The sequence below is a fragment of the Echinops telfairi genome, unplaced genomic scaffold (assembly GCF_000313985.2).
Source record: "Echinops telfairi isolate 266 unplaced genomic scaffold, ASM31398v2 ScPeMD7_7;HRSCAF=31, whole genome shotgun sequence".
Classification (NCBI taxonomy): Eukaryota; Metazoa; Chordata; class Mammalia; order Afrosoricida; family Tenrecidae; genus Echinops; species Echinops telfairi.
Window position 1 is genome coordinate 3,504,362 of NW_022103904.1, and position 11,224 is coordinate 3,515,585.

General features: G+C 39.1%; 1 protein-coding gene across 1 annotated transcript; it reads left to right on the forward strand.

Moving 5' to 3' along the window:
* Positions 1 to 9,409: 9,409 nt before the first annotated feature.
* LOC101647234 (probable G-protein coupled receptor 141) lies at positions 9,410 to 10,398 on the forward strand. The gene has a single exon (XM_004708155.2). It carries the CDS (start codon positions 9,410 to 9,412, stop codon positions 10,343 to 10,345), a length of 936 nt encoding a protein of 311 aa, XP_004708212.1. The 3' UTR covers positions 10,346 to 10,398.
* The last annotated feature ends 826 nt before the right edge of the window (positions 10,399 to 11,224 follow it).

An 11,224-nucleotide genomic window follows, 5' to 3' on the forward strand; every position in this document is an offset into this window, starting at 1 on the left:
AAAAAATACCATTGATATACCTTTCAATATCACAGCAACACACAAGCCACCACAGTATGGCAAACTTGCAGATCAGTGGTAGCAGGAACTGTTCTTAGAAGCACGTAATTGTCCTGTAGGGAGGCCTTGAAAGAATTTCTGAGCAGTACTGGAAGTTTGCGTTCTTGTTCTCTTGTGTGTGCTCAAATTATTGCAATGAGAACAAGTTTTTTAACCTTTGAGTTCTTCATCCCATCTGAAAGTTTAAGATGTCCTCCATTCTTTGCTGACTTCCAACAACAGATACCCAATAAATCAGAAACTATTTTATAGCAGGTGCAAATGAACACGTTCAGTTTGGTTAAATGCATGTTGCTAGTAATTGCAACTGACATAAACTGCTCTCAAAATAAATATGATCTGCAAGATAAACATGACATTGCTAAAATGAAAACCCAAATAAGGAATTATCTTCAGAATGTCTTTATTTTGGTTTGAAACTGGGGCCATAGTTCTTATTATTGCTAAAGTAATGGTATTGGTCTCATGGGTCTATATTTTTCTTGACTATCAGAAACTAGGCTGTTGGGAATGTGTATAAATGTCTCTGGCACTCACACAAGGAGAGAGATGAATACTTAGCTCTTCTACTGTGGCTTGTTGGATCTGTTCAGTCAGGGACTGCAAACCAGTCAGACGCAAGAGAGAAGTAATCATTTCACTGAAGAGAATGAAGGCAAGAAAAGAAATAGAGAGACATATAATATATTTGGATCAAATAGAAAACAAATGGAAAAGAAATAATATACTTTAACTTATCGAACTCAGAAATCAGAGACCCCCCAGTAGAAATTAGGGGGGAGCCATGGTGATATAGTGGTTATAGGTTGGCTGCAAACTGCATGCTCAGCAGTTCCATACCACCAGCCGTTATGCAAAAATGACATGCAAAAATACATAATTTAAATTCGTTTTAATCAATAAAAATAAGGTAGAAAAGTCATCTGGTTCTAGCTCAGCCAATCCAGTAAAAGCATTTACAAGACTTCTATATAGAGAACTATAAAATATGTTGAGACAACTTGGAATTATGTAAACCATCAAGGGAAAAAAGAGGGACAAATTTAGGGGCTATAATACATAGCATAAATATAAAATAACGTGTCACAAGATCATATAAAATGCAGAAGACAAAATTGATGGTTGAGATTTCCTAAAAGAGTAGACACTAATGTACATTTAATGATTTCACCTAAAGAGTAAAAATAGAATGTACAGACTGGAAAAAAAAACTTATTGGACAAGGGACTAATCTCTAAAATCTATAGAATACTTCAACATCTCAATATGAAAAAGTAAAACAATCCAATTTACAATGACCAAAGGAAATGAACAGACAGTTCACCACAGAAGATATCCTGGTGGCCAATAGACATATGAAGACAAAACAAAAACAAATAAACATATGAAGACATGCTTGTGATCATTACTCATTCAAGAAATGAAAAGCAAAGCAATGAGAAACCATCACCAATGTATTAATAGGAATACTAAGACAAAACAAAGAGATAACAATAAATGTTGATGAGGGTATGGGGAAACTGGAACTTCCATACACTGCTTGCTGGAGTGCGGGGTGGGGGCAACTGTAAAATGGTACAACCACTGAGAGAAGATGGAAGTAGATGTAGCATGACCCAGTAATCCCTCTATTTGGTATATATCCTAGAGAAATAGGAAGTATGACACAAACATATATATATGTTTATATATAAAAACACGCCTATGTTCACCACAGTACTATTTACAGTGTAAAAAGATGGAAGTAACCTACATGCCCAGCACTTGAGGAAGGTATAAGCAAACTTTGGTGCATAAGCAAAATGGAATATCATTCAAGGTTAAAGAATAACGATGAATCTGTGAAACATCTCACAACACGGATAGCATTATGACATCAGAGGGCATTATGCTGAATAAAATTAGTTAAACACAAAAGAAAAATAGTGTACAAAATTATTGTTATTTTCTTAAAAGGGTCAAGAAAAGGCTTTCACATGAAAATAAACATTCTTTTGTTAGTGGGAAGGGAAATGAAAATTTGGGTGAACAGGGAGGCAACACAGAATGAGACCGAGGTTAGGAAAGAATGATGGATGTAGGGGAAGACACTGGGATATTTGCAAGAGTTAAAGACAATAAAGACAAATACTATTTACACAAAATACTGCAACAATGGGGATCTATGAGTAGATGTTTGGGTAGACAAACAGACTGCTCAGGTGGGAGAATGAGGTGGGGAACACATACACAAATATAAGTTTGACAGAAGGCATCAGTATATGTATATCTACTTTTTCTGCAAATAAGTCTTGTTGGGGTGAAGCATACAGGCGGTAAAGTTCTGAAAACTTCTTAGCCATCAGTGAGCATCGTGAGGGAGCAAGTTGCTGGCCTGGAAGATCAGGGCTATGGTCTCTGGGGAGAACATGGTCCATTGGCTTGATATGGTTTACAAAGACACCAACTATTCCCCGTCCTAATTTAGTGAGTAGCGACTGGGGGCTTACCAGTTTATGAAACGTCATTGAATGTGCAACTATTGGTCTCTCCCTGCCCAGAGGAATGAAGAGTGACACAATTCAATAGACACATGGACTAATAGACACATGGACTAATAGACAACCCCAAGATCCATCTCTACAACCCATAAACTAAGAAACCCTGGAGTGGGGTTGGCTCCAACTACCAAGTGCTCTGAAAAGGATTACATGAGAGGGTTCTGACTAGAGTGGGAGAAAAAGGTGCAGCAGGACTCAGAATCATGCGAGACTCTGGGTTTACTAATTGTGCAGAGGCTAGTAGGATGCCCCGAGATGATGAACCTTACCTTTCATATCTAAAAGTGAACTCACTTCTCATTAGATTATTAAGTCACATTGGATCGAAGGTGTAGGATTTACTCACAGGCAAAATTCTGAGAGTTAGGAAAGAAGGAGGCCTGGACACAGGAAACACAGGGAGCAAGTGGGAAAAGGGAAGCTACGTTGAGGGAATGGCTACTGGTGGATTGAATTATAATGTGTATGAATTATTGATTGTTAAACTAATGACTTGCTCTGCACATGTTTGCCTAATTCACACCAAAAAGTTTAAAGAGATTAGTTGTTGAGACAAAATTTAAAGGACCTAAATATAGGTTGTGTGCTGCTCATACATCTACTACATGGCAAAATGAAAATGAGAAAATTCCAAATGTTTTTGATGTAGAGATATTGAAATACTCATCAGCTGTCAGTGGGAACTCATATTGCAAAGTATTTCCAGTATTTACTAAAACTGAATATACTAATACCTATGACTGTGATTAATCAACTACAGGTAAATAGCTGATAAGAATGCATATGGATGTTTAGCGAAGACATGCATAATAATGTCCAGAGTGTTCTCATTTGTAATTGCTTAAAACTGGAAATAATACAACTTAGCTGTATTATTTCCAAAAATAAACCACCAACAATAAAACAGATGAACAAGGCCATATTCATACAATGGGACAATATGCTACCATGAAAATGAATGAACTACAGGGTATACAGCTGAATGCATCTCAAAGCATAATGTTGCATGAAAGAAGACATTCATATGTATAGGGTTTTTAGAAGTCACAATAGACAAACCTACAGCGTTAGCAGACAGAATCGTGACTGCCTTTCCTGAAGGGAATACTGACGAGAAGGGCCACAAGCCAGAGTTTCCGTTCTAATCGGTTTCTTGCTCTGTGGTTGATAACAGCTTTTGTTACAGGTTTGCTTACTGAAGCTTCATGCTTTATAATGCTTCTTTAAAGATATTTCAATAAAAATATTTACATTCATTTTAGAAACTGCACTAGGCTCTGGGGATACAAAGGAAAGTGAAACCCTGAGTCAGCTGATTACAGTCTCATTTGGAGCCAGGCGTGTCACTGAGGAGTCTATTTCTGTGGGATAAGAGCCAGGATTTAGGTAAGTACAGTGTGTTTGGGGGGCAACAGATAAACCTTACAGAACGTGAACTCAGCCTGGAGATTCGGAAGATTTCCTGGGAGAAGTTGACTCGAAACTTAGAAATACGAGGAAAAGTCAAAAAGTGGTGCTACAAAACGGCAGGAACAATCTGCAGTGAACAATCGCAATGCGCAACTGCAATAAACAAAAACAATCTGCAATTAGCAAACACAGAAAAATGTGCAGCTGTTGTTTTTGACCTATTGCCCATCAAGGTATCTATACTTACATCTTTCTAAACCTTTTCCAAATCGTTCTGCGCTCTGATTCGCACCAAGTGAAAACAACAGTTTGGCATCCTTGACCGACTCAAATCGCATGCCTTTAAAATGTTCTTTGAGCTTTGGGAATCAAAAGAACTCTGAGGAGGGAAGACCAGAGCTGTAGGACACACGGAGTAGTGTTTACTTATGAAATTCTCATAGGACAATCCTTGGTCCCCTCAAAGAGTGAGCAAATACGTTGTCGCTATGGAATAAAACCAGCCCTATGCAGTTCTCAATTTTCTTCAGACTTCTTTCTAATAAGGTCCCTGATTGTGCTGTGCCATTAAAAAAAATCTATCAAGTCTCCCTTTGGCATCCCCCAAATAGGCACCACAATTAAACTGATTCAACAGATTCCCTTGGTAGCCACTGTTTGGAATCCTCCTTTTCGCTTTGAAAGTACTGTATCTTAAAGGGACTGTGTATTACTGAGAGAACTTGTCAGCAGCTAGCTGCTGACCACAGAGACATTTTAAAACAATGTATTTGGAATCCGCCTATGAATGTATGAACTGGAGCCCTAGGAGCAAAACGTTTGGTCTTCACTTCATACGAATTATTCAAACACACTGCAATTGTTAGCTGGAGACTGAAGCCATCGCTACCTTACAGCTCTGTCTGCCATGGCGACCCTGTAGAACAAAGCAAAACTGCACACAGAGCTTCCATGACTGTCGACCTGTACCGAAGCAGACTGCCACGTCTTCCTCCCACGAGGTTCCAGGTGCATCCAGAACATAGACTTTGGGTTAGCTGCCCATCACTGTAACCAGGATGCCACCAAGACTCCTTCTCTTATCAGCAACAGAACCCACTTTAGCTAGCTCGATCAGAAGATGTGTATTAAAAGCTAATACAGATGATCTGGCAATATCTGAGCACCACGCTGGGTTACTACACATACATAGATGGGTCTGAGAACAAAAACATCATCGTGGAATGCCGATTCTTTCTGTGGGAGAGTGCTGCCAGAGTTGTCTGCTTTCATTACTGCCTTGCCCAGTGATCCAGTCTCCCTGCCCGCCGATAGCCCTCATATTCATATGGCTCACGTTTGCCTCCCAGTGCAACGCACTAGCAGAAAGTCGGTCATCTACAAGCATTCTGACTGGGAAAGGTCTCTACAGGATGGCAGATCAGCAATGGTAAGAATGGATAGAGAATACTCATCCATAGGACCTGCCAAACGAGGTAAAGGGAATATAGAAAGCCAAGAAATCCTGAAGAAGGTAAAAGCCAAACCAGACTACATTGGCATAAACCATGTGAGTAGAACCGCATCTTGTCATGGGATCCCATCCTTCTTACTTAGAAACATAAGCCTCGTCGCGTGGTCCTATAGGATGCACGATGAGTCTTGGCGCATGCTCAATTCGTGCGTGCCTTCGTTTCTACAGCTGAAATTCTTTGCAGTAATATAGAATTCATAACGCTTAGAACTGTTATTTGAATTAAATGAGACACCACAAACTTATTCAGGTAGCATAGGAGAAGATGTTTTAACTTGTGTTTCTTGTACCTGAAAGACAGAGTTCATGGATGTTTATAAGAAAAAAACGAGGATCTGAAACAAAGGATATGCCCATTGATTTTCCTTTCCTTCTCTATAGAAGTCAGCACCACAAAGGAAATGAGGAGCAGAAATTATGGTAGCACATCGATCTTCGACTCACATGTCAATACAATCTAATTTCATGTCTACCTGATGGAACTACATTTCGATAGAGAAAGATAAAAGGCAAGTACAGATATCACACAGCAAATAGAATAAGAATAACCTGTTGTAGAAACTGCCCGGTTAAATGGCTCCCAAACTCTTTGCAATTGTATTCCATGCTCACAAAAGCAGAAGCTCTCTGGAACCAGACTATTAATATTATTATTATTTGATATCCACTTTATTGAGGTAGAAAGGAGCTCTGGGGGTGTAGTGGTTACACACTGAGCTGTTAACCACAAGGTTGGTAGTTTGAAACCACCAGCTGGTCCTCAAGAGAAAGATGCAGCTTTACCTCCTGCAGTCCTACCCTGTGGGAATTGAGTCCATGGCAGTGAGGTGCTTTCTGCTTCTGTTGCTAGTTATATTGAGGTATAATTTACATGCAAGAAAATCACCAATTTTAAGGGAGAAATTCCAAAAGTTTTGACAAATAACTACAATTACTGCCATCTTTACATACATCAAAATGTTCCCAAATGCCTTTAAAATTATTTATTTATTTTTAAATCATTTTATTGGGGGCTCGTACAACTCTTATCACAATCCATCCATCCATCCATCCATTGTGTCAAGCACATTTGTATATTTGTTGCCATCATCATTCTCAAAACATTTGCTTTCTACTTGAGCCTTTGTTATCAGCTCATTTTTCCCCTCCCTCCTTGCTCCCTCCTCCCTCATGAACCCTTGCTAATTTATAAATTATTATTTTGTCATGTCTTACACAGTCCAACGTCTCCCTTCACCCACTTTTCTGTTGTCAGTCCCCCAGGGAGGAGGCTATATGTATATCCCTGTAATCAGTTCCTCCTTTCCACCCCACCTTCCCTCCACTCTCCACTCAATCCTCTCTCCTATCCCCAGAGTTCTGGACCACCAATTGTCCATTTTTGTCACACTAGTTTTGCCTTTTCTAAACAAGCCAAAACATACAATATGCAGTGTTTTCTGTCTGATGTTTTTAATTAATGGGGCAGTGGCATTCATTGGTAGGATTCGTACGTTCCAGGCAAGAGAACCAAGCTTGATTCCTAGCAAATGCACCTCATACGCAGCCACCACCATCTTCCCTGTGGAAGCATGTGTGTTGTTGCGATACTCAGCAGATTTCAACAGAACCTCCACACTAAGGTAGACTAGCAATAAATGCCTGGCTATCTACTTCTGAACAGCAGCTGATTAAAACCCTACCGATCCCAATTAATCAGATATGCAATAGCACAGGATCCAGCACCATTTCATTCCATTGTGCATGGGGCCACCTTGAATCGGGGCCCCAAATAAAGATCCTTCTAAGATACTTTCCCCCATAATCATGGCCCCTTCTTACCCAAATTTAACACTACAGATATACTCTTTATCTGTTTATGTATTATATATATCAGCACTTTATATTTAAAAAGAGTAGGTTTTTTTTAACTACTCAAGAACGATTTTTTAAATCCCTTTGGGGATGATAATGTTGCAGTGAGAATATTATTTCCCTGGTGATTTAGTATACTATTGTCCAAATGATTCCATATAATGCTTTCAAGAGTCAACAATATTGTTATTTGTATTAAGGATGGATTAATTTTTATTGTTTGATAGTATTCCATCCTATCAATGTCCATAGTGTATCCATTTAGCATGTTGTGGTTGTTTCCTGGTTTGGGCAACTTTAAGTAAAGCTGCTGTTTTCAGCTGGGTTCTCTAGAGAAGCGAAACCAGGGATGCTACTGGTCCTCTAAACTTGTTCTTGCATTTTCAAAAATAATTTGCTTATTTAAATCCCTTTGCATTCTCATATAATTTTTATAAGTTTGATATTCTCTACCAAGTGGTCTGATAGAATTTGGGGGGTTGCATTGAATCTACAGCTCAAATCTGTGGATAACTGATATTAAACAGTATTAAGATATCAAAGGTGTTCATCCTTTCCCTTAAATTCCGGTTGCTAGGGACTCTAGATTCAACTGCGCATAGACACCTGGGAGTCAGAGAAGCCTAGTCTTAGAGAACAATGCAACTGAGTGCAATGGGACGGTAACAAGCAACTTGGATATAGAGGGTACCTATGGGACGTCCGAACAAATTCAAAGGATTAAGTAATCTTTGTACTTGAAGGCTCAACTATTTACAAGGGTGTGGCCAGGGGAAACTTGAACGAAATCCAGGAGTGAGAAGATCTATTAATAGGAACCCTTCCTAGGTCAAAATGTAAGGAGTAATATGAATAAGGTCAATCTCCTAGAAAGTGAGTTGGAAGTTACCAAGTGCATTCCAGAAAACGTAACTACAGATCAGACCTTTTAGCCAACATGCAGAGGCAGAACTAAGAAGAAAGAAGCAATCTCGTCCATCACAGAGCTGAGGTCTAATCGAAAAGAATTCCAGTCAAGAGATGAATAAAACTGACATAAATAAAATAAAAATGAAATAATAAATGGAAAAATTACCAAGATGTTATGATCATTAAATAATGAGTGTAGAATCACATATCTACTCTTCTGCGTCAAAGTTTACCCTTCAGTTTCAGTAAATAGAGTCTGACTGCATAATTTGCCAAGGTAAATATTTTGGAGTAATCAAGACACTTCCCTTTCCTGAATTCTCATTCCGATGTGAAGCCCACTTCTGTGTAATTTCTTGAATCTGGTCTCAAAGGAACCAAATTTGCCACTATAATTCGGATCAAGCTATTTCTCTGATGACCCACTAAGGGTGTAAATCCTTGGGGGTTGGGGTGGGGCCAGTGAGTGGATGTGGTAGTCACTGAAGGGATTTAAATAGAAAGGTGATAGGACCTGATTAGTGTAGGACCAGGAGAAGACCTTACCTAAAGCCACACTGATAAATGACTGAGTATACTAAGATGGTCAAATATATCTTCCTTTTAAAAGGTTGCTGCTGCCTTAACTTAATTTTCTGACAAACTCATTAGTATCCTAAATGAATTTTGCATGCACGTTCTTAGGTCATTTTTTCCCAGTGAGCTGGGATGAACTAGGGAATTATAATCATACCTAAAAGAAAAGAAACTGTTTTGTGTACTTGATGTAGCTACCCACCTTCCCAACTATTCCACAAACTTTCCCCATAGTTACTTCAGCACTAGAATCCATGTTTCAGTTTCTGATGATCGACCGTTCTCCGGAAGTTTGATGCAACATGTTTTGTCTATGTACATATGTGTATGGTTCTGTCGATGCTTCAAAGGGTCTTTATCCAATCCAGGCTATACAAACATGTGTAGGAGATCATCTTAATTCTTAAAGAGCTTCGTGTGTATGACGTAAACAAATAAATGACCGGGTCACACTATCCGTGAATTGTCCAAAGTTTCTGTGCACAAAGCTCGGTGGAAATTTGTCAGTTACTCTGGTGCTTGGTGTCTTCCAGGTGATTCCAGAAGCATGAGCAACTCCAGTGTTGCTGGGACCCACAATGATTCCCGGGACGGCACGTGCAATTCAATATTTACCCCCTGTTTCATACAACTCTACTGCGCAGTGCTCGCGGGAGGACTCCTGGGAGTCATCTCCATTTTGTTCCTGTTGGTGAAAATGAACACCAGATCGGTGACAACCACAGCTGTGGTCAACCTGGTGGTGGTCCACAGTGTCTTCCTCCTGACGGTGCCTTTTCGCTTGATCTACCTTATCCGGCGGCTTTGGACCTTCGGCTTGCCGTTCTGTAAATTCGTGAGTTCCATGCTGCACATCCACATGTACCTCACGTTCCTGTTCTACGTGGTGATTCTGATCATCAGGTACCTCATCTTCTTTAAGCGCAAAGACAAAGTAGAATTCTACAGAAAACTGCATGCTGTGGCCGCTAGCACCGCCATGTGGCTGCTAGTGGTTGTCATTGTCGTGCCTCTGGTTGCTTCTCAATATGGGGGTGTGAATAGCTATGATGAAAACCATTGTTTTACATTCAACAAAGAACTTTCTGAAAACTATGTGCAAATCATCAACTACGCCATAATCTTTGTGGTCATAGCCACTGCCATCACCCTCTTGGGCATCCAGGTCTTCATCATCATGTCGATGGTGCGGAAGACAAGCCACTCCTTGCTATCCCACCAAGAGTTCTGGGCCCAATTGAAAAACCTCCTTTTTATCGGCGTCATCTTTATTTGCTTCCTTCCCTATCAGTTTTACAGGATCTATTACTTACAAGTTGTGACAAAATTCAGTGGCTGTGGCAGTAATGCTACATTTTATAATGAACTCTTCTTAAATATTACAGCCATTAGCTGTTGTGATTTGTTGCTCTTCGTTTTGGGCGGAAGTCACTGGTTTAAGCAAAAGATTATTAGCCTATGGAATTGTCTTTTGTGCCATTAGCCAAAAACCCGTGGTGTGCATAGTTACTTCCTTTATATGAGAGGCGGAAATGAAGACGGGGTAGTCAGACATGGTTATTTCAAGACTCGATCAAGACCATGCCTTCATGCAGCCGAACCAATGTTCCACTTGACTAACTGCATAAGAAAGCCCACTTAATTTGTTCCCCTGCAGAGAGAGAGGGAGAAGGAAAATAATAATTATCACAGATATCATGGAAAATCACTTATCTAGAAGTGATTCAATAGAAACAGAAGTCATGGCCTTTTATCATAGCAATATTTACTATGGTTGTTCTTTGAAAGGTTAAATTTATATATATGAGACTTGATTTTCTCAGTATTACCAATTGTATTATTTAGTTAAAAAATCATCTATTTGAATGATGGTGAAGATGTGATTCCCCAAGGGAAATGATTATTTTTTTTCCCTTTTCTGTTGTCTGGGAAAAATTTTAGATTCCCTGGGTTATAGCTAATTTAGGTGTCCCTTGGAAATAGAATTTTATTAAAAACCCATATAATTACATTTAACCCTTAAAATGATATGTTGTTAAATAAATTAAAATAACATTAATTCTTTACATATATATATAGCAGATTCATTAATTTGACTACTAATTGGCTGTATGTAAAAGTTCATCTGTGAGTACTTGAGCAATGGATGAAAAATATACTTGAAAGCCATAAAATTATAATCTTTTTAATGTGACATAACTTAGATTTCCTTGCCAAGTTCTGAGAAGCTCTCTTTTTCTTTCAATATTTGTTTCATAGCTTGTGACATTTGAATTGTTACACAGTGATTTTCTCCCCCATGTATTTCTAGTAATGACTGTTGATATTCAGGCTCTCCGTACTCTGTACGTTCTTTTTTCCC

Excerpts from the sequence above, each read along its gene's own strand:
- LOC101647234 (XM_004708155.2), top strand. The coding sequence starts at position 9,410 with ATGAGCAACTCCAGTGTTGCTGGGACCCACAATGATTCCCGGGACGGC.